Raw genomic sequence first — 24,050 nt, forward strand, 5'->3', positions numbered from 1 at the left:
ATATTGCTCCCTCCTACGTATATCTCGCGAAAAGACCATGGAGGTAAAATCAGAGAGATTAGAGCCCACACAGAGACATACCGACAACCTTTCTTACCACGAACAATACGAGACTGTAATAGAAGGGAGAACCGGTAAAAGTACTCAAGGTATCTTCCGCCACACACCTCAGGTGGCTTGCGGAGTATGGATGTAGATGTAGATGTCGATGTCGAGACAATCTGTTTCGTACTCCACTGTCGTGACCATTATGTCGGATTCTCTCCCTCGTCGACTTAGTTTTGCTCACCCGACACGCAGACACGTAAGTGCTACTCTTGTATCTACGTATTTTGTCACGCACTGTAGACGACTTCACTAAGTACGTTGTTAGACTGGCGGTGCTTTTCGTGACGTAAGCCGCCTGACTTCACTACGAGTGATTTTACTCAACAGTTCGCCGTGAATCATTGTCCTGGCGTTTTAATAGACGCCACGAGCTCTGAAGCGGTGTTCTCGCGGTTATGAAAGGGCGAAGGGGAAACTGCACGGCCTGTTGGGAATGGATCAGCTGCGATTTCCGTTAGCAGTTCCGTCCCCTCATTAAAGTTCCAGGTGAGCCGGCAGCAGCTAGCGGACGCTAACAATCACTTTCCCTCGGGAGGAGAACAACGAGGCTTTATTATGGTTACAAAGGCTAATCGTTTTTCCTTTTTTGGGTCCACATGAAAACGGAACGATCATCAATAGAACTAACTGTGAGAATAGAACCACTGGACTCGAGACAGTCTGTCGATAATAAGGATAACGATTCTCCTTCTTTGGTAGAGCACGCCGTGCCGTTGGTACTGAAATCCTTAGTCACGGAGCATCATCGCAATTAGACCGTGGCGCTGGGAGGAGACAATCGTCTCGCGGATGACGGCAACGTCAAAACATACTACCCAAGTGAGCAATATATAAGAGTTCAGGAAAAAACTGAGATAGTGTGACCGCCGTTTGTCTTTTTCTTCTAGTGAAACCGAGCGGGGCAAGTTGTAAAACATGGAGAAAGTAATGAAAGAAGAAACGCCTAACGGGGATGCGTTCGTGAACATGAAATAGCAGTGTGACAAGTGAAGCAGGAAAAGAAGGAAAGGACCACGCGTTTACAACATATACTATGGGTTCAAAAGTTTCCGGACACCTAGTACTGGACATTAATATGGGATGTGTCTACGCTTCGCATATGTGATTTTGAATGGAACACTCTCTTTCAAATTCTGGAGGTGACAGGGGTAAAATACAGGAAGCGAAAGGCCATTTGCAACTTGTACGGAAACCAGATGGCAGTTATAAGAGCCGAGGGGCACGAAAGGGAAGCAGTGGTTGGGAAGGGAGTAAGGCAGGGTTGTAGCCCATCCCCGACGTTATTCAATCTGTATATTGAGCAAGCAGTAACGAAAACAAAAGAAAATTTTGGAGTAGGAATTAAAATCCATGGACAAGAAGTAAAGAGTTTGAGGTTTGTGGATGACATTGTAATTCTGTCAGAGATAGCAAAGGAATTGGAAGAGAAGTTGAACGTAATGGACAGTGTCTTGAAAGAAGGATGTAAGGTGAATATCAACAAAAGCAAAACGAGGATAGTGGAATGCAGTCGAATTAGATGATACTGTAGGAATTAGATTAGGAAATGAGACACTTAAGATAGTAGATGAGTTTTGCTATCTGGGGAGCAAAATCACTGATGATGGTCGAAGTAGAGAGGATATAAAATGTAGACTGGTAATGGCAAGAAAAGCTTTTCTGAAGAAGAGAAATTTGTTTGTCAGGAAGTCTTTTCTGAAAGTATTTGTACGGATTGTGGCATGTATGGAAACGAGACAAAGACGATAAATAGTTTAGACAAGAAGAGAATAGAAGCTTTAGAAATGTGGTGTTACAGAAGAGTGCTGAAGATTAGATGGGTAGATCACATGACTAATGAGGAGGTACCGACTAGAATTGGGGAGAACAGGAATTTGTGGCACAACTTGACAAGAAGAAGGGATCGGTTGGAAGGACACGTTCTGAGGCATCAAGGGACCACCAATTTAGTACTGAAGGGAAGCGTGGAGGGTAAAAATCGTAGAGGGGGACCAAGAGATGAATACACTAAGGAGATTCAGAAGGATGTACGTTGCAGTAGGTACTGGGAGATGAAGAAGCTCGCACAGGATAGAGTGGCATGGAGAGCTGCATCAAACCAGTCTCAGGACTGAAGACCACAACAACAACATTGTAGTTATGTCCTGTATCTTTTTCGACAGTTCACGCCATAGACGTTATTATAAATATAATAACATACAATTAAAGTAATATAATAAATCAATCGATGTTTGAAGCAATGATACAGGAACATTAATTACATCATGTCAACATCGTACATAATTTTCGGTGTACGTGCCCTGTCGAGCCTAATAACGAAAGCCACACTGGTCACATCAACTACACTGAAGCGACAACGAAACTGGTGTAGGCATCCGTATCCATCACAGAGATAAAACACACAGAATACGGGGCTGCGGTCGGCAACACCTGTATAAGACAGGCAGTTGTTAGATCGGTTACTGCTGCTACAAAAGCAGGTTATCAAAATTTAAGTGAGTTTGAACGAGGTGTTACAGTCGGCGCACGAGCGATGGGACACAGCATCTCCGGGGTAGCGAGGAAGTGGGGATTTTCCCGAACGACCATTCTACGAGTGTACCGTGAATATCACGAATATGGTAAACCATCAAATCTTCGACATCACTGAGGCCGGGAAAAAATCCTGAAAGAATGGGACCAACGACGACTGAGGAGAAGCGTTCACCGTGACAGAAGTGCAAACCTTCCGCAACTTGCTGCAGGTTTTAATGCTGCGTCATCAACAAGTGACAGCGTGCGAACCATTCAACGAAACGTCATCGATATCGGCTTTCGGAGGTGAAGGCCCTCTCGTGCACCCTTGATGACTGCACAACACAAAGGTTCACGCCTCGCCTGAGCCCGACAACACCGACATTGGACTGTTGATGACTGTAAATATGTTGCCTTGTCGGAAGAGTCAAATTGTATCGAGCGGATGGACGTGAACGGGTATGGAGACAACCTCATGAATCCGTGCACTGTGCAGATCAGAAGGGGACTGTTCAAGCCGGTGGAGGCTTTGTAATGGTGTGGGGCGTGTGCAGTTGGAGTAAAATGGGTTCCTACTATGTCTACATACGACACTGAGAGGTGACACGTACGCAAGCGTCCTGTCTGATCACCTGCATGCATTCATGTCGATTGTCCATTCCGACGGACCTGGACAATACTAGCAGGACAATGCGACACCCTACACGTCCAGAATTGCTACAGAGAGGCTCCAGGAACACTCTTCTGAGATTAAAAACTTCCCACACACGAACATTATTGAGCATATCTGGGAAGCCTTGTTACGTCCAGGTGTCCAGAAGACATCTCCATCCCCTCGTTGTCTTAGCTATTTATAGACAGCCCTACAGGATTCATGGTGTCAGTTCTCTCCAGCACTACTTCAGACATTAGTCAGGCCCATGCCACGTCGTGTTCCGACACTTCTACGCACTCGCGTGGGCCCTACTCAATATTAGGCAGGTGTACTAGTTTCTTTGGCTCTTCGGTGTAGATCTTTGCCACGAACTATGTTTTAATCACTTCACTGAAACTCTGTATTTGCATTTCGATGACAAATAAGCAAAACAACGCACAAGACGACGGCTACTTACGATTCGGGAAATACTGTATGATTCTGTAAGTACTGCATATGCTAACATACAGACGGTCATTGTAAGTAAATCCCAGACTTCAGAAGACGACTGCGCGTAACCTACAAGAAATACACAAAAAGTGGACACGTAACCTCTCGAAGTTTTGTAACTCACGCTGAAGGTGCTCGGTTTGAGTACCGTTTCTGACGAGGCAAACATAGCCACTGACACAGAATGCCAAGGAGATGCGAAAGTAGCCAGCTTCGGAAATCTTTCCACTGGTTTGCCTATCTGCATGCGCTAACTAACAAGATGCGACAACAAGGAATGTGTGATTTGTTTACATGTTCTGACACGCCTGTCCCCAAGTGCAACTACGCCACTACATCGAAACGTTGATATGTTTCTGTTCTTATGAATAACACTGTACTGCCTGATCTTAATATTCATCTTTTTACCCAGCAATACCCGTTACACGGGACATGTTACTCAGTGACGTGTGATTCTGTAGAGTATACAATCATTGAGCTTCAAACGTCATTTGCACAAAAATGCAAAGTTTTATAGAACAATTAGCTTGATGGGTGCCAGAACAGACACACGACAGGCGTTTTAAAATCACTATAGCGGTTCAAGGTGGGACCGTCGTCTTGCCAGACTGGGTTGGGAACCACTAGTCTAAATGGAGTCACATTCGTTCTGCAGCGGTCAAGACTGATGGCTGGAGCCGATGTGAGGGAAAACGCTCCCAGACCCATCACATTATCACAGCGACCACTTGGTTTTACCGTCGCCAGAGCGAACTGCGACGAGCACGGTTAGCCAGGCATCCGGCACGGCCACACACGACGCGCTGTGACTCACTGCTCCATAAAACCTGTCGTGTCCCACAGGTTAATGACAGTGTCCATTGCGACACTGTGAAGTAACGTCACGAACTCGCTCCTCTACATCTTCACTCCGGAAGCCACCTTACGGGTTGTGGCCCAGGTTGCTTCCAGTACCTCTATCTGAGCCTCCCTTCCCTGTTGCATCCGCTAATGATGTGTGCGAAGAACGACTGTCAGCAAGCCGCCGTGTTAGCTCTAAATTCTCGCTGGTGCCACTTCGGGAGAATTTTGTAGGAGGAAATTACATGTTGCCCGACTGTTCTTGGACTCACATCTGAAAGTCTCTGCGTGATGCACAAGCCTCTCTTCTAGCGTCTGCCAACAGAATTTGTTGTGCAGCTCCGAAGCGCTCTTACGCTAACCAAATAGTGTGCGAAACGCGACGCTCTTCGTCCGACCTTCACCGTTCCTTGAATTAACCTAACTTGGTAAGAGTCCCATACTACACTACTGGCCATTAAAATTGCTACACCAAAAAGAAATGTAGACAGACGGGTATTCATTGGACAAATATATTATACTAGAACTGACATGTGATTACATTTTCCCGCAATTTGGGTGCATAGATCCTAAGAAATCAGTACCCAGAACAACGACCTCTGGCCATAATAACGGCCTTGACACGACTGGGCATTGAGTCAAACAGAGCTTGGATAGCGTGTAGAGGTACAACTGCCCATGCAGCTTCAACACGATACCACAGTTCATCAGAATTAGTGATTGCAGTATTGTGACGAGCCAGTTGTTCGGCCACCATTGACAAGACGTTTTCAATTGGTGAGAGATCTGGAGAATGTGCTAGTCAGGGTAGCAGTTGAACATTTTCTGTATCCAGAAAGGCCCGTACAGGACCTGCAACATGCGATCGTGCATTATCCTGCTCAAATGTAGGGTTTCACAGGGATGGAATGAAGGGTAGAAGCACGGGTCGTAACACATCTGAAATGTAACGTCCAATGTTCAATGTGCCGTCAATGCGAACAAGAGGTGACCGAGACGTGTAACCAATGGCACCCCATACCATCACACCGGGTGATACGCCAGTATGGCGATGACGAATACACGCTTCCAATGTGCATTCACCGCGATGTCGCCAAAAACGGATGCGACCATCGTGATGCTGTAAACAGAACCTGGATTCATCCGAAAAAATGACGTTTTGCATACGTGCACCCAGGTTCGTCGTTGAGTACACCATCGCAGGCGCTCCTGTCTCTGATGCAGCGTCAAGGGTCTCCAAGCTGATAGTCCACGCTGCTGCAAACGACGTCGAACTGTTCGTGCAGATGGTGGTTGTCTTCCAAACGTCCCCTTCTGTTGACTCAGGGATCGAGACGTGTCTGCACGATCCGTTACAGCCATGCGGATAAGATGCCTGTCATCTCGACTGCTAGTCATACGTGGCCGTTGGGATCCAGCACGGCGTTCCGTATTACCCTCCTGAACTCACCGATTCCGTATTGTGCTAACAATCATTGGATCTCGACCAAAGTGAGCAGTAATGTCGCCACACGATGAACCGCAATCTCGACAGGCTACAGTCCGACCTTTATCAAAGTCGGAAATGTGATGGTATGCATTTCTCCTCCTTACACGAGGCATCATAACAACGTTTCACCAGGCAACGCCGGTCGACTGCTGTTTGTGTATGAGAAATTGGTTGGAAACTTTACTCCTGTCAGCACGTTATAGGTGTCGCCACCGGCGCCAACCTTGTGTGAATGCTCTGAAAAGCTAATCATTTGCATATCACAGCATCTTCTTCCTGTCGGTTAAATTTCGCGTCTGTAGCACGTCGTCTTAGTGGTGTAGGAATTTTAATGGCCAGTCGTGTACGAATTTACGATATATCAAAAACCCATTTAGTTTCTTTTGTTACTTGTTCAGTAGTTGCGTTTCATTGCCACAGGAGCACTCTAAGCAGTAGAGGTAGGATTCTTGATTAGTCTTGACTGTGACGAAGAGTAACTGTACATTTAGCACAGAAACATGTCACACAATGTTTAATACGTGTTTTCTTTAGTCAAGTGTACACTGAAGTATGAGATTTGGGCTTTCGCTCATCATCTTATAAATTATAACAAATCGTAAGAGTTGTTGTTCGTGCATTTGTTTTTAAGTGGCTGAGAAGCATAAAATGATAATGTAAATCCATTATAGCGTGATTATAGCTATGTTTTGTGGCAGTGTGTGTTACTGTCGTCAGTTAAGGTGCAAGACAGCTCAGCGCATTCGGAAGCAGAGTTTGGTGTGGTATGTACACATTGTTTTTCTGTTCGATAAATGACCTTACTTGCACATTTGTTCGAAAAGAGATAAGACAGTGTGTGTTAGAGAAGCTAGAAATTCATCTACAGAATTTTACTAAAAAACAATATCCTTTCAAACAACCGTTATGCATGTTGTACAACGAGGCAGACAGCTACGACTCCACCAAACCTTTTCTCTTCAGTTCGTACTGGATTTCACACATCTGTGACTTCATGTAAATCCAGTAGGAAACAATTGTACGTGGTTTTCTTTTCTTTTTCAAAGTAGTACTACCAACGTCAACACAGAAACATAAGCTCTTTACAAATACGCTTTGTTCATTCAAAGTCTTGAACCATCTAAAATATTAATTTACGAACATTGGGTCACTACCTCAACATACTGATCAGCAGTTTATCTTCTGTGAAATTTGAACGCAAATACTTTTCCCCCCTCACTCCCACACTGAAGAACGTGAATCAGTTCACGTAGAGATTCGATTTGTCAGTTTTATCTTCTGCTCCCAAAACTTTTTTTCACACTTTCCGATTTGGCCCCCTTTCCTTTGTCAGTTATTCAGTATGGTTTGCATTTAAATGTATTTAGTTTAAGCCTTGTGTCTCTGTTCCTGAGAATGGTCTCTTCTTCTGTATTTTCGATTTTGCATTATTATATTTTGCTCTTCTAAATCAACCTGGAACTATTTCACTCATTTATTCTCGGTTTTATTTTTCCAAAAGTAGCTCAGTCGTTATTTCACTAATCTAGTTCTGGTAATTCTGATAAACGGCAGATAAATGAACTGCTTCTTTATTTCATTGCGTCTTTTACTGATTTACTTTCCTCCCGATATTCCCGATCGTTAGGCAACAATCTCCATTATCCGTCTACTTGGTGTTTTGTTGATGACGGTCCTAATGATATTTCTGGCTGCTTTCTGTAGTTCATCTGTTGTTCATTGTGTGTACAACCTAAATAATGTTTCGCTTGCGTATATTGCGCCGGATTTAAGAAAGAAAGTATCTGCGTTTGGATTTGGCATTAATTGAGGGGGATTTCTTCTTTCAGGTTGGCAAGATGCATCCTTTCCTGATTTCAGTTTAGATGTTCTCGTATGTTCTCGTATGAATTCCAGACAGTGATTTCAGCAAGATATTTCAACTTCTTTACAAGCGTAATTTGTTTACTATTGTTCAGTAGAATAGCTTACATTTCAGCCTCGAAGGTTAGCGTCATTTTCATTTCTTTTTTTTTCGTTCGTGTGAAATTAGCAATATAGCTATTACTGCTGTTGTTTCAAGTACTTCAGTTTTAAGTTTCGACTTGCCAACATTATTTGCCAGTAGCGCAAAGTCGACTGCGAATGCCATGAAATTAACTTTGGCAAAGTAGATTAATTTTTTTGTCTGTCAATCGCTGTTTATTGTGGCTCGTCATAATACGCCAGTCACTACTCTTCATGGACTGTAGTATCGTGTTGAAGCTGCATGGGCAGCTCTACCTGTACACGCCATCCAAGCTCTGTTTGACTCAATGTCCAGGCGTATCAAGGCCATTATTAGGGTCAGAGGTGGTTGTCCTGGGTACTGATTTCTCAGGATCTATGCACCCAAATTGCGTGAAAATGTAATCATATGTCAGTTCTAGTATAATATATTTGTCCAATAATACCCGTTTATCATCTGCAGTTGTTCTTGGCGTAGCAATTTTAATGGCCAGTGATGTATATTAGGAGCAAAGAGATGGCAGGATGAGAAACAAGGTTCATGTTTGAACAAAAGCAAAACCTTTTTTTTTTTTTGGGGGGGGGGGGGGGGGAGGGACGTACTTGCACATCGAAGATTTAAGTCGGAATGAGAGGCATACATGGCTGACTCAGGGTAAGAGCACTGAGTGAGAAGGGCGAGGGCCGGGGTGAGTTCCGATCCGCCATTCAGTTTTGTTCTCACTGATCAATCAGAAATCAAGAACTACAGCTTTTGAAGTCGAGAACAGAAACAACCAAACGACACAACAGAAGCAAATAGCGCGAAGATATTAGAAGAACGTTTATTGTTCGAGCGCGCAATCATATACAAGGTGATTCTGTGACGTTACAAACTTTCACGAATGATGAGGAAGGGTAAATGTTTTACTTTGAGGTAATGGACCCTGGTTCAGTAGAAGAGACGTATTTCATAGTAGCGAAGATGAATAATAGCTCATAGTCCTAAAGGTATGCATTTGGAGCTCACGTTTACTAGGCTTTTTGTTTTGTTTTGATTCATATTACCACCACTTAGAATTGTCTCTCCCATAGTCCTACCGAAATCAATATCGTTTCATGTGTTCCACTATCAGAGGTATCAGAACGGTATTTGCTTATAAATTTCGACTAGATCGATTCCGTACCACTGTCCCTTACCTCGAATCGATCCATCTCGAATCGATACATTTAACCATCTTCATGACCCCTGAATGTTTGTAACATTACCACAGAGTCACTTTGAATGGCCAACGTAACACTGACGAGTTATACGTCTGTGCCTATAAATTTTGATAGAGAATAGATAAAGTTAGGAAGTACACCTGTAAATTAGTTGCAATAATATTGAAATAAAGTACAACCAACACACCGGAAGAAGATTAGTATAAATGGATAATGAAATCACAGACTCAGTGGATGAGTTTCTGTATTTAGGGCAAGTGAAATCAACGAGCACGTAGACAGTAAAAGAAACAAATAGTGGAGAAAAACTGGGCTGCATTACTCTTGGCCAACTAAGTTGTTGTTGATGTTGTCTTCAGTCTGAAGACAGGCATAATGCAGCTCTACATACTACTCTATCCTGTGCATATCTCTTCAACTCGACACAACAACTGCAGCCTACATCCTTCTGAATCAGCTTACTGTATTCATGTCTGAGTGGTCATCTACGATTTTTACCTCCCCAACACTTTCCTCCATTACTAAATTCGTGATCCCTCGATGTCTCAAAACATGTCCTACCAACTGATCCCTTCTTTTAGTCAAGTTGTGCCATGTATTTCTTTTCATTCCAGTTCCATCCTGTAGCTGATCATTAGCTACGTGATCTACTATCTAGCTTCAACATCCTTCTATAGCACCACATTCTTTTACTTTTTATTATTTTGATGATAGAAGATTGACTTCCGAAATGCGTCAATCTTAGTGTTATACACTATAAACAAGTGGTTGAGCCGATATATTTTTTAACATTGACATTCAGAACCACGACCTCTCATCCAGTCTGGATAAAATCAAAAATTTAAGACAATGAATTTCGATCGCTGGGAGCGGAGCAGCGCAGCAGGTAGCAGCGAGCATAACTAACCTTGGCGAAGAGCGGGGGCGAACTGTGCGGAGTGCTGCTCGCAGATCCGACGCCGCCTCCAACGACGCCGGGCACGCCCCCTGCCACACCGACGGGACCACCGAATCCGGCAGTGACAGAGCCGCCCCCGGGGGCGGCAGCCGTTCCGGCGTCGTTGCTGGCCATCTTGGAGAAAGACGCCACCAGCTTCTGGTAGACGAGCGCGTTGTCTTTGGCGATGCCGCCGCCGTCGTCGACGCCCGCGGCGCCTCCGAGGGTGCGGTCCCTGTCGGAGGCGGCGGACAGGCCGTCGTCTCCGGGGCCGGCCGTGTCGAACTTGTTGATGATCTGTCGGCAGCTGGCCGAGATCTGCTCCTGCAGGTCGCTCCTGGCCGCCGGCGAGCCGGGAGGCGCAGCCGGTTGGTAGGCGTAGGGATGGTACTGGTGGCGGTGGTGCAGGTGGTGTTCGTGCTGCGCCTCCAGGTCCGAGCTGGTGTAGTCGCTCGAGTCGTACGAGTCACTCCACGTGTCCTCGCTGCTCAGGTACTCGACAATCTCGCGCACTTGGTCGTCGCGGATGCCGGGAACCGTTTTCATGAGGCGCGTCAGCTCGTTCTCGAAGTAGACCAGCTGCGGCGGCTTGGAGCGCGGTCGCACTCCGGGGCTGGCCTGCGGCGTCGACGTCGACGTCGCGCCCGTCACCCTCCCCGAGCTGTTGGCGCCCGCCGCCGCCACCATCGTCTTGAAGAAGGCGCGCATCTTGGACATCATCAGGTTGGTCTCCTCGTCGGAGCTCCAGTTGTTGAAGCTGTCCTTGCGGGTGAGCGAAGTCGCCGGCGGTGGCGGTGCCGGCTGGGACGCCTTCTCGTCCGACGCCGGCGCGGCAGAGTCGGCGAGAACTTTGCGGGCGGAGTCACTGTCTGCGGACGGCGTCTGGATCGGGGACGGTTCTTCCTTGTCGGCCGTGGCGGTCTCGCTGGTGGCGGCCGTCTCCGTGGCGGTCTGAGCCGGCGCATCGCTGCCGCCGGCGCTGCTGGAGTCGCTGCTGGTGCGCTGTTCCTTGAGCAGGTCGTCGCAGCTGCCGATGAAGCCGCTGTCCCGGCTGTGCTGCTTGTTGCGCGACGCCGACAGGTCGGAGGGCAGCAGCAGGAATTCGGGCTGGGGCGTCTTGGCGCCGTCCTCGTCTTCCGAGGATTCCCTGTTATTGGTGGTGGTGGTGGTCGCGGCAGTGGCGTCCAGCGACGCGGAGGGCGGAGTGGAGACGGACGTCTGCGGCGGTTCCTCGACGGCCGGGGACGGGCAGCCGCTGCTGCGGCGCTTCTTCTTGCGTTTGACGGTGTCGAACTGGCCGTCGGGCCGGTCGAACGTGGTGACGGTGTCGTCGTGGGCGCCCAGGCTGCCGCTCAAGCCCTCGGTCTCCGTGCTGGACGAGTCTTCGGTGGCGGAGAAGGGCGGCGCTTCCCCGCACGACAGCTCCGGCGTCACGTCGTGCTGCTGCTGCTGTTGCTGCTGCTGCGAGGGGCTGGACATCTGCTGGACAGACAGCTGGTGGCCCCTCCTGGCGCGCGTCACCAGCCTCTTGCGGCGCTGCTCGGGCGACGGGCGGCCCTCGCTGTCGCTGCCGACGCTGCCGCTTCCGTCCGAGTCGCCGGCGCCCTCTCCGGACGGCCCCATGAACCCCATGAAGCCGGTCAGGAAGTACTTCTCGAGCCGCGAGGACGCCAGCGCCGCCAGCTCGTCCGCGTCGGCGTCGTCCCTCGGACTTCCGGCGCCCCCGCCGCCGTCTTCGCCGCCTCCCAGAGACTCCAGCCCTTCGCTGTAGATGGAGCTGCAGGTGTCCGACATGGAGTCCAGCTCCCGGCCGCCCCCACCGCCGCCCCCGCCGGGGTTGACCGGCGCGCCGTTGCCCAGCCGAAAGAAGAAGTACTTCTCCAGTTCCGAGGCGGAAGTGGGGCGCGACTTGCGCCCCGAACCGGCGCCGTTGCGCGACGCGTGCTCCACTTCGCTCTCCTCGCAGCTCTCCTCGACGATGGTGTGCAGGGTGAAGTCGATGGCGGAGCGGTGGTAGCCGCGCAGCTCTTCCTCGCGGTCCGAGTACGACGCCGCCGACCTGACCGCCGCGCCGGACTCGTCGCACGACGAGTCGTCCGCGTCGTCGCCCTCCGAGGCCGTCGACGTGGCGAACTCGTCCTCGTCGCGGTCGCCCACCTCCTCCACCCACGAGTCGTCGTCGGCGAGGCCCTCCTCCAGGCAGACGACAGCCGAGAGTGTGTCGCCGCCGGTCACCACGTGCACGTCCTCTTGCTGGCGCGCCGGGCCGGTGTCCTCCGGCGCGGGGGCGGGCTCGGCCAGCGTCTTGGTGACGAGCGGCCGCCTCGCCGACGGCGACGCGGAGCGCGGGCCCGCCTCCAGCGTGAGGGTGAAGTAGCCGGCGAGCCCGGAGGCGGCAGCGGCCGCGGCGGCCTGCTCCTCCCAGTTGGTGTGCCTCACCACCACGTCGCCCCCGCCCCCGGGGGCAGGGGCGGCGCCCGCCGGGACCAGCGTCGTCGTCTCGCTCGTCACCACACTGACCGACTGCTGCGGCGCGTCCTGCGTTATCATGACGAGGCTGGTGTAGCGCTCCGGCGGCGCGCCGCCATGCTGCTGCGCGTCCGCTCGCGTCGGGCTCCCGCGGCCGACTGCCGCCGACGCCGCCGCCGCCGTCGATGGCGCACCTGGCGCCGCCGCTGCGCGCGCACCCTCGCCGTCGCGCCGCTCTTCCTCCTCGTCGCTCCCTTCGCCGCTTTCCGTCTCCTCCTCCTCCAGCTTTATCGTCCCCTCGCTCTCCGACGCGCTTCTCGACCGTCTCGAGACGTCGCACTGCTCCGGAGACAACAGGTGCGCCGCCACATCCGGCTCCACAGGTTGTTCGATTTCCGACACTTCAAAATTCGCGGGCGCTTCCACCGACGACGGGTTTTCCACTGCCACAGCCTCTTTCGCTTCCGAACTCTGCTCCTCCACCTTCTCTCCACCTGACGTCCCCGCCGTCGAATCCTCGACGTCCGACACCCGACCAGGACCTCGCTCATTATCCACAACTGTTATAGTTTCCGACCCGCGTTCACGTTCGAGAGCGTGTTCCGCTGGCGCGGAATCGCCCGACGTCATCTCCGCGGCACTTTCTCCGACGCGCGTCGCACTGTCAACGGGTACTTCTGCCGCTGCAGAAGCCCCAGACTTTTGGGCGCCGATCGTGTCCACTTCGGCGTGCGCCACCGCTACCTCCTTCCGGGTACTGTCAGCGCTGTCCGCTCTGCACACCTCATCCTCGCGGACTGCCAGGCTCGCACTGTCGTACTCTCCGAAGAGAGCGGCGAGTGAAATGCAGGTGTTCCGCACGCCTTCCTCCGTGTCGTGGGTGGCAGCGGCGCGAGGCGCGCCTGCAGCGGCAGCGGCCGCCGGCGCCATCTCTGAGCGTTCCGGCGAACTGCGTGCAGCGGCGCGGCCGTCGTAGTTGTCGGCGCGGCCGCCGGTCAGCGCCGGGTCGCTGCCCTCGTCGTCCAGGTGGCGTATGCGCTGCAGCACGACGCCGCCGAACCAGCTGTCCCGGAGCGGTTCGCCCCCACCTGTTGCCGCTGCCGCCGCCTTATCTTCGTCTCCCTCGCGAATTCCTTCACGTACCGCCGACTCTACGGCGTCCGCGTCCTCCGTCACGCTGCCGCTTGCATCTCCCAACTGCCCCGTCTCCGCTACCGCAGACTCGATATCGGCACCATCGAGACGTCCAACTTCATCTTCTGTCACTGTCAAGCACTTGGAATCTTCGCCAATCCGCGTGACAATGCTCTCCGTCAGATCTTCCACGCACTCGACGACCTCCACAGTAATCTGAGGGCAACATTGCTGTAAATCACTTTCCTTTGCGGCTCCCTCTTCCTCCAACGTCGGTAATCCGGTGTCCTGCGTCGCGGCTGAGTCAGCGCCATCCTCTGCGTGTCCTGGGGGCTTTTGTTCGTCCTGTGTGTGCAGGGGGCGCTCGGTCGTGACTTCCGGCTCCTGCGGCACTTCACCGGAGCCGCTGGAGACCGCAGCAACCACCGAACCCTCATCCTCCTTTCCCAGTGTCACTACCACTGCACCGTGCTCGTCCTCTTGCACGCCAGCAGTGGCTTCTTGCGTCATAACCGAACCACTTCCCTCGTCGTCATTCACAGCTAAATCATGTATGCACGCGCTTAATTCCCCAGCTAACACTGCGTCTTTATTTTCACCACCCGTTTCGTCTTTAACTGCTGGAACTTTGCACTCACCTTCACGAAACTCTGTTGCTTTTTCCACTGTAGTAGCTTCCTCTACTCTATCCTCTGTTTCAACGCCAGCCTTCCCTTCACCGACGGGGCTGCTCTCAGCTTCACTAACGACACTTCCGGCATTAGTAGCACCACACTCATTAACGTCACCCCGCGGAGCATGTACCCGGCGGTCTTCCTCTGGAACGACTTCGATGTGCCTTAAGAGGACAACGCCGCCGTCTCCGGAGTCAAGGTCACTGTCGCAGCCACTGGTGCTGAAGGTGGAACTGTCAGAGTCGCTATCGCTGCTGTCGCCAGTATCGTGATGCATCTGCATTTCGTCACTCACACTGCCTTCACTTTCATCTCCACTCTCCTCCTCCCCGACTTCTTTGTCTCCATCACTAACCAGTCCACCCGGGACAGAATTAAAATCACTCGCTCGCGCCGAAACGTCAGCACTTCCTCCCTCCAAGTTCTTGACGTGTTTCACGAGCACAATTCCGTCTGCCTCGCTTTCCTTCCCTTTGCTATCGCTATGGCGAAATGCATCGCCTGTTGCGGTCTCCACCTCCGACTTCCTGATGTGCTTCAGTAGTACAATTCCGTCGTCACAGCCTTCGGTGGCTGCAGGACTCGCTAGCTCTGACAACGCCGTCGGCCTGTTCGTTTTCTTCCCACCACACTCAACTGTCTCTTCCTTGTTTTTCCGAGGAGACGAGTTTCTTACACTGCCTTCAGCAGCCTTCTCGTCACTGGCGAACGAAGCGTGCCTCAGAAGCACAACAGCACCGCCGTCGCCGCCTTCCGCATCGGATGCTCCGGAAGACGGCTGCGCCGGCGCTTCGGGAAGGCCGGCATCACTGCTGTCGTCGTCGTCGTCGTCGTCGTCGCCGCTGTTGACAACGAACACTTTAGAAAACTCGCCGCCGGAAGACGCGGAGGTCGTTTCGGACTCGTCGCTGTCGGCGCCGCTTTCGTCGCTGTCTCCACCCGCAGTGACAGTGTAGCAGCCGGCGGCCACTTGCGCCGTGACAGCGCCCTCGTCCTCAGAGTCCTGACACGCTTCGGACGACGTCGAGGACGAGGACGACGACGTCGAGGACGAAGAGTGCAGGCGCTCCCTGGGGAGCGACAGCAACATCCGCCGCTGGCGCTCCAGTGTGTCGTCAGCTTCGGGACGCGGTTCTTCTGCAGCTGGCGGAGGCTCCTCACCTTCGGGGTCTTTCCCGCCCAGATCGAATCGGACGCCGTTGGCGACCGGCGCAGTTGCACCGACGGTGCGATCACTAGAGAGTGCAGAGCCTTCGCCACTCGGCTCTAGACGTGCCTCTGCGGTGGCGGAGACGGGTTGGGCAGCATTACTGCAGTTGTCTTTGTCGCCCACTGGCTGATTAGTAGCGCTGACGGTCCGAACGGCGTAGTCGCCTACCTGTTCGAGGGGTTCACTCGCGACCGTAATTGGCGGCTCTTTGTCGACCGGTCCGAAACGCGCACTGCCGCTTACTGACTCGCGTGTGACGGTACGGACGGCGCCGTCAGTGCTATCGGCGCGGGCCTTATCAGCGCTATCGCCCTCCGATAGCGAAACGCGATCGCGACGCGGCGCGGAGGTTACTTCGGCGACGGTGGCAGGTAGGTCCTCGTGCGCCCTCTCGTGCCGGATGAAGATCTCGCAGGCGGGCACGGCGGCGAGCGCCCTCTGCGGAGGCGCGCCCGACACGTCCGCGACGGCGGGCGGGCACTGCACCACGGCGCCCGTCGACGTGACGGCGACGACGGTGCTGCCGGCGGCGGCCGAGATGAGCGGCGAGATGAGCTCGGCCGGCCACGAGCACGACCACGGGCCGACCACGACGCGCGAAGGGCCCGACGCGGCGGAGTTGCGGATGCGGATCCGGACGCCGCCGGTGGAGGAGGCGGCGACGGCGTCGGCGGCGGGCGCCGCGGCGCCGGAGACGCCGAGCGCCGCGTCCTGCATGAAGTGGTGGTGGTGCGCGGGCGACCAGAAGGGCACGGGGAAAGGCACGGGCACGGGGATGGGCACGGGGACCGGCAGCACCGTGGCGGAGCCGCAGGCGGCGCACCGGGGACTGGCGGGCGCGCGCGCCGCCGCCGCCGCCGCCGCCGCCGCAGCTGGCCCCCCACCACCGGCCGCCGCCGCCGGCTCCGGCGGGGCGCGGTGCTGGTCGCACAGCGTCACCTCCTCGACGGCGCAGCAGCCCTGCTCGAAGTAGTCCCAGTCGCAGCCGGCCGAGCTGCTGCTCTCCGTGTCCTCGTCCGCTGCGTCCTCCTCCTCCTCCTCCTCCTCATCGTCCTCCTTGCTGGACGACGAGTCGGAGCTGATGAACACCAGCTTGTAGTCGTCCACGTCCGGCGGCGCCAGCAGCAGCGGCTCGTGGTGCTGGTGGCGGTGGTGGTGCTGGTGCTGGTGGTGCCGGTGGTGGTAGCGGCCGGCGCCGCAGTAGTCGCTGCTCACCTCCGTCACCCTCACGCTCTCCACCACGCGCGAGCTGCTGCGCCGCGAGAACCGACCTGTCCCCAACACAACACTCCGCACTTGTGCACTCCACACTCTCTTACTGCAGTGCCCAGCCACCGAGAGAAGCAGTCAAGCACTCGACCGTCACCACAAACACCGTCACAACAACAACAACCACCACCACAGTAAAGCACCACCACCTACAACCCCACGTAGCACAACTACTGGTTCCTGCGACACTCTCACAAACACAGGATGAAAGAAATGTTTTGCACACATTCACAGGGTCACTCGAGAAAAACTCGTAGGTCCACGAACTGGATTTGTTTCACATTACTGCCTTTCGGTTCGTGCCTATACAGCAAACTCAACAGGGGAAAGACTATAAGACAGCGTCTTTGACTCGACTTTCGTGCCAATTTTATGACACAAATGTAACGAGTCACTCATAGTTCCACGAAGTAGATTTCTTTTCGTTTCACGTTACTGCCTTTCGGTTCGTGGCCATACAGCAATCTCAACAGGGAAAAGACGATAAGACAGCGTGTTTGACATCGACTTTCGTGTCAGTTATGACGACACAAATGTAACGCAAAGACAACACCCAATCGCCGAGCAGAGTGATTGTCTCCATGTCACCCTACTGGCTGTCCCAGCGTCGATTAGACTCCGCTGTCAGTTTGTTCCATTGTCCCCCAAATGTGTTGCCACGAGTAGTGCTCCACATTACAGTTCGATTTCAGATGTCATAGTCTCTTGCAGATATGTACCTCTCGTGTGATTCCTAAACGCTGATTAATATGAAGTTTATTCTATGTTCGTATTTTCTCGTATCTATGTTTGTGTGTGTGTGTGTGGGGGGGGGGGGGGAGGGGGGGGGGGGAAGACGGTGGAGGATGATTGTTATGGATCCCGTCTTATATGTTTATGTTTTTCTGTTATCATTACGTACCACACAACATACAAATACGAGGAACCTGATCCATAGTTACGCTTTCCCGAGTCAAACTCGCATCATCATCTCGTCGTCTGTCTTCTATCCTTCACAGAAACGAACTTCAAAAAGCACAGAATAGTCAAAAAATAAAAACAAAGACTTCCATACATATTATAGAAGTGGAAGTATCCCGGGTTCCTCTCTGGTGTTTTGCTAGATATTTGCAGTTTCTTTTTTGCAACATGTGGCTACAGTCAACCCAAAGGTTCATATGTCTTTCGTTCGACGCCCTGCGTCGACGGAAAGCAATGATTTGTTTCCACTTTTAAACTAAATGATTCTAAAGTAGAATTAAGCGTTATCATTCGATAGACCGATCGCAAATTGGTCTAGTGCGTTATTCGTTTTACCGATATGCTTTTTTTTAATTTACTGGCTTTCAGGTTTAGTCTAGTGCGTTATTCGTTTTATCCACACATTTCTTTTTAATTTACTGGCTTTCTCGACGTATCCATACAGCTATCTTCACATTGGGATGTCATTCTTGACAATACCAATGTAAGGGACAATAGGTTAGGGTAGGTTAGGTTAGGCTACGTTTTACGTATCGCTAAAACGACTATCACAGCAGACTAACTTAGGTGCTCTCTATCAAATTATCACGTGAAATTCCACATTCAAAATCACGGTATTTGTAACTGGAAACAAATCGACGTTTTCCATCTACAATGGGCGTCGCACGAAAGACGTGATGTGCAGTAAATCTTTGGGCTGATTCCAACCGCGCACTGCAAAAAAGAAATTGCAAGTAATTACCGAAACACCAGAGAAAATGCACGTGACGACTCTTAGGAGAGATATCTTGTGTATACCCTATGAGTGTATGTACGTTCTCCGTCTCCTCCTAAAGCACTGGATCGATTTCAGCCAAACTTGGTACACACAGCACTTACTGCCTGGGCAGAACTAATAAGCGGGCAAGATCCATCGCCCTTCCAAAGGCTGCCGGTGGGTGTGAAAACTCTTCTATCCCTGAAGTTTCGTCCAAAGCTACGTTGGACATCTTCGGAAGTGCTCCTGGTTGTGCCGAGTCTTGCCGACTGACGAGTCGGACGTCGAAGAACGGCCTAACACCGTGGAAAGTGGGCGTGGTGTGGAATTCACGTGATAGCAGAGAGAAACCTTGTCAAGGACATATACAAACATGGGGATAGTTTTAACAGAAAATAAGAAGCCTCGAAACTCAGCGATATCTGGACAGTGGAGCTACAGAATCGATGAGATAGATAGTTATAGACTCAGCACAGCCAGGAGCACCTCCGAAGATACCCAACGTTTTCGACTGTTACACACATACTCAACAGAGTTATATGTTTATGCTCTTTAATATGCAACTAACGTAAGTTTTAGAATTTACTTTTTACATTATACGTTTGAACACACACTGGCGGAGCAATGGGCAGTGTAAACTTGACGAGACATTCTTGTAACGATTTGACTTCTGTCGAAATATACAAATGCAATTTACGAACCTGCGTATTCCGGATGACCGCATGTATCAAGACACATTACCGACCCAGATTGCAAATGTCATAACAGTGCATCAGAGAATACTTCTTAGTAGTATGCGTCTGAAAAGTATCTCAGTATTCTCTATAAAACGTTTACGATTCCTGGTAAGAACACGAAACGGATGAGTATAACCACTCTGAGATGCACGTACGACTGAACGATTTACTGACTGGCTCTCCTTCCACTTGACGACCGTCGTATGACGTCTGTTTTACGACAGCCATGTTAATCTTGTGCTCCCGTCTTGTATTTGACTTCCTGAAGCATATTAAACCAAAAGATACGAAATTTTTTGTTTTGTTCAATAATGCATCCCATTCTTCAATACGCCTAACGGTCTCCGTTGCAGGTACAGACATCATAATTTTCGGAAAGATCAGTTTTGTCTTATGTATTAAAAGACAAACCACACTGGACCTGTCTGTACTTCTCTATTTACACTCCTAAAGGCACCTTACTGTGTGTGGCGGAGCTTACTTTGTGTACCACTGAAACTTCCTCCTTTTCCTGTTCCAATCACGAATGGTTCACGGGTAGAAACATTGCTGGTAGGCCTCCATGTGACCTCGAAGTTCTCTACTCTTACCTTCATGGTGCTTTCGCGAGATATACGTACGAGGAAGCGTTGTATCAGTCCACTTTTCTAGGAACGTAAGCTCTCGGAATTTTAACGGTACACCACAGAACGCGCTATTCTTCTTTGGGTCTTCTCTATTCCCTTTATCAACCCTATCTGGTACGAATCCTAGATGTCAGCAGTAGTCAAGTACTGGTCAAAGGAGGGTTTTGTACGCTAGCTCCTTTGTGGGTGGGCTACATTCCCTTAGGATTCTTCAAATGAATCTCAGTCTCGCATCTACCTACTTGAGTCGCATTTCAAATAGGCACCCCGCTCATACAATTGTAGTTGGTAGTAACTTCAAACTACTCTCTATATGTTGGCAAAAATACATGTTTAGAGCCGTCGGTAGGCATAAAACATCATCTAAATTATGCTGAACACTTTCTCAGAAAATTACTTTGAATAGTTAGTTCAGGAACCCACTCGAACTGTAAATTGTCGCGAAAGCGTAGTTGATCTCTTAGAAACAAACAATCCTGACCAAGTATGGAGCATCATGACAAATACAGGGATTAGCGAACACGCGGTTGTTGTAGATAGACTGAATATCCGGACGCCCAAACCCAACAAAAATAAAAGCAAAATACACGCATTTAAAAAATCATATGAAAATTCACCTGGCACCTTCTAAAAAGACAGTCTCCACTGCTAACGATCTGACTACGTACGCATAGACCAGATGTGGTTTGAATTCAAAGAAACAGTATCGAGAGCAATTGAAAGATATGTACCAAGTAAATTAATAAGAGATTGTACTAATACTCCGTGGTACGCAAAACTTGTCAGAACACTGTTGAAGAAGTAACGAAAAACGCATGCCAAATTTAAAAGAACGCAGGATCACCAAGATCGGCCGAGTTTTACAGAAGCACGAAATTTAACACGAACTTCAATGCGAGATGCTTTTAATATTTTCCACAACGAAACTCTTTCTCGAAATCTGGCAGAAAACCCAAAGAGGTTCTGATCGCATATAAAGCACAGCAGCTGCAAGACGTCAATATCTTCACTGCGTGGTAACAATGGTGATGTTACTGATTACAGTGTCACTAAAGCAGTGTTACTAGACACGGTTTTCCGAAATTTTTTCACCAAAGAAGACGAAGTAATATTCCAGAATTCGCATCAAGAACAACTGCTACCATCAATAACTGAGAAGTAGATATGCTCCGTGTAGCCAAGCAGTGAGAAACAGTAAAGAAAGGCAAGGTCACGGTCCACATTGTACACCAGTCAGTTTTATTTCAGAATATGCTGATATAATAGCTCTGTATTTAGTAATCACACAGAAACGTTCACTCGTTGAAAGATCCGCACCCAAAGACTGGAAAACTGCAAATTCACACAAATACCCAAGAAAGGAACTAGGAGTAATCCGCTGAATTAAAGACCCATCACTAACGTCGATTTGCAGTAGGATTTTGGAACATATAATGCGTTCGAACGTTATGTATTACCTCGAATAAAACGATTTATTGACAAATAGCCAACACGGATTCACAAAATATCGTTCTTGTGAAACACAGTTAGCTCTTTATTCTCACGAACAAATGAGTGCTATCGACAGGGGATGTCAAATTGTTTCCACATTTTTAGATTTACAGATGACTTAACACCTTTCCTCAAAAACGGGTTCCAATCAAATTGCGTGCCTATGGAGAATCGTCTCTATTCATGATTTCCTGTCAGAAAGATCACATGTCGTAGTAACTGACGGAAAGTCATCACGTAAAATATAATCATCATCTGGCGTTACCCAAGGAAGTGTTAAAGGACTTCTGCTGTTCATGACCTACATAAGTGATTCCGAAGACCATCTGAGTAGCCCTCCAAGGATGTTTGCAGATGATGCTGTCATTTATCGTCTTAGAAAGTCACCAGATGGTCAAAAGGTATTGCAGAACGATTTAAACAAGATATCTGTACGTTGCAAAAAGTGGCAATTTACTCTGAAACATGGAAAATGTGAAGTCGCCAACATCAGTGTTAAAAAGGACCCGTTAAATTTCTCTTAGAGCCGGCCATTGTAGATGGGACGGTTCTAGGCGCTTCAGTCCAGAACCGCGCGACTGCTACGGTCGCAGGTTCAAATCCTGCCTCGGGCATGGATGTCTGTGATGTCCTTAGGTTAGTTAGGTTTACGTAGTTGTAAGTTCTAGGGGACTGATGACCTCAGATTTTTAGTCCCATAGCGCTCAGAACCAAATTTCTTTTACACCACGTATCACAAATCTAGAGGCTGTAAACGCAAGTAAATACTTAGGGATAACAGCTACGAATAACTTAAAATGGAACGGTCACATGGGAAATATTGTGGGGAAAGAGAACCAAGGTCTACGATTTAATGGTAAAACTCTTAGAAAAAGAGACACACTTAGAGATCATCTTCACCACGCCAGCACGTCCTCCTCTGGACCATTGCTGTGTGGTGTGGGATCCACATCAGATGGGACTAACGGAGGACATAGAAAAAGTTCACAGAAGGGCAACTCGTGTTGTATTATGGGAAAACAGGGGAGAGAGTGCCACGTATATGATTCGCGGATTGGGAAGGCAATAATTAAAGCAAAGACGTTTTTCACTGCGGCAGGATCTGCTCACGACATTTCAACTAGTTGCTTTCTCCGCAGCGTGAGAAAATATTTTGTTGAAGTCCACCTGCATAGGGAGAGTATTATAGAATACACTAAGCTAAATCAGAGCTCACATTTACGTGCTCGTTTTTCCCGCGCGTTTCGGGAGTGGAACGATAGAGGAGTTTCCAGAATGAGATTTTCAATCTGCAGCGGAGTGTGCGCTGATATGAAACTTCCTGGCAGATTAAAACTGTGTGCCGGACTGAGACTCGAACTCGGGACCTTTGCCTTTCGCGGGCAAGTACTCTACCAACTTTTTTTTTTTTTTACCAACTGAGCTACCCAAGCATGACTCACGACCCGTTCTCACAGCTGCGGAATTAAAGCTGTGAGGTCGGGTCGTGCCGGCCGGAGTGGCCGAGCGGTTCTAGGCGCTTCAGTCTGGAACCAGGGCGATCGCTACGATCGCAGGTTCGAATCTTGCCTCGGGCATGGATGTGTGTGATGTCCTTAGGTTTGTTAGGTTTAAGTAGTTCTCAGTTCTAGGGGACTGATGACCTCAGAAGTTAAGTCCCATAGTGCTCAGAGCAATTTGAACCAGGACGGGTCGTGAGCAGTGCTTGGATAGCTCAGTTGGTAGAGCACTTGCCCGCGAAAGGCAAAGGTCCCGAGTTCGAGTCTCGGTCCGGCACATAGTTTTAATCTGCCAGGGAGTTTGATAGAGGATTTGCTTAAAGGTGATTCGATGAACGCTCTGCCAAGCAATTAATTGTGACTTGCAGAGTAATCGTGCAGATGGAGATGCAGACACCTATCTTAAATGCGCGTAGTTTTATGTGGTCACACCGCACGCCTACTCCTGGATATTTTGTGGACGCGACTGCTTCCAGTGATTGCTTGGCAACCCCGGAATCATTCAGTAGTGAGTCTTAAAGCTTATTTATTTCCAGTATGTTACACTTGTATATGTTAAGGGCATGTTGCCAATCTCTCTACCAAGGCCGACCCTCTGCACTTCTTCCCACACTTCACTATAATTTTCTAGCGTTGCGACTTCGCTGAACACAAGATCATCATCCGCCATAAGCCTCATGGAACTTCCGACGTTGTCCGTTACATCATTAATACACATTGCAAAACATAATGGTCCTGTTACACTCCCTGTGGATGCGCCCCAAGGCATTTAATTTTGAGGATTTCATTCCGCAGAGAATGACATGTTGTGTTCTGTTTGGTAGAGCTCTTCAGTCCAGTCATACTGCTGTCTTGGTACTCTGTACACCCTTATTTCGTTTATTAGGCGGCAGGGTGCTCCGAGCGCCTCCTGATGTTCAAGGAACCGTACATTAACTTGGTCGCTTGTATCTGTCGCTTCCTCAGTGTCGTGGATGAACACAGCGAGTCGAGTTTCATACGG

The 24,050-nt window shown here is 50.1% G+C and overlaps 1 protein-coding gene and 1 non-coding gene across 2 annotated transcripts in view; one reads left to right on the plus strand and one right to left on the minus strand.

Moving 5' to 3' along the window:
• LOC126346953 (uncharacterized) overlaps nucleotides 1-24,050 on the minus strand; it is a 1,435,518-nt gene that overhangs the window by 456,044 nt on the left and 955,424 nt on the right. The window contains exon 6 of the mRNA XM_050002230.1: nucleotides 10,192-16,979. Coding sequence (XP_049858187.1) covers nucleotides 10,192-16,979 — 6,788 coding nt within the window. The remainder of the gene's footprint in view (nucleotides 1-10,191; nucleotides 16,980-24,050) is intronic.
• Trnas-cga (transfer RNA serine (anticodon CGA)) lies at nucleotides 23,251-23,325 on the plus strand. The gene has a single exon. It is a non-coding gene; the product is annotated as a tRNA-Ser (tRNA).

This window comes from Schistocerca gregaria, chromosome 1 (assembly GCF_023897955.1).
Source record: "Schistocerca gregaria isolate iqSchGreg1 chromosome 1, iqSchGreg1.2, whole genome shotgun sequence".
Lineage (NCBI taxonomy): Eukaryota > Metazoa > Arthropoda > Insecta > Orthoptera > Acrididae > Schistocerca > Schistocerca gregaria.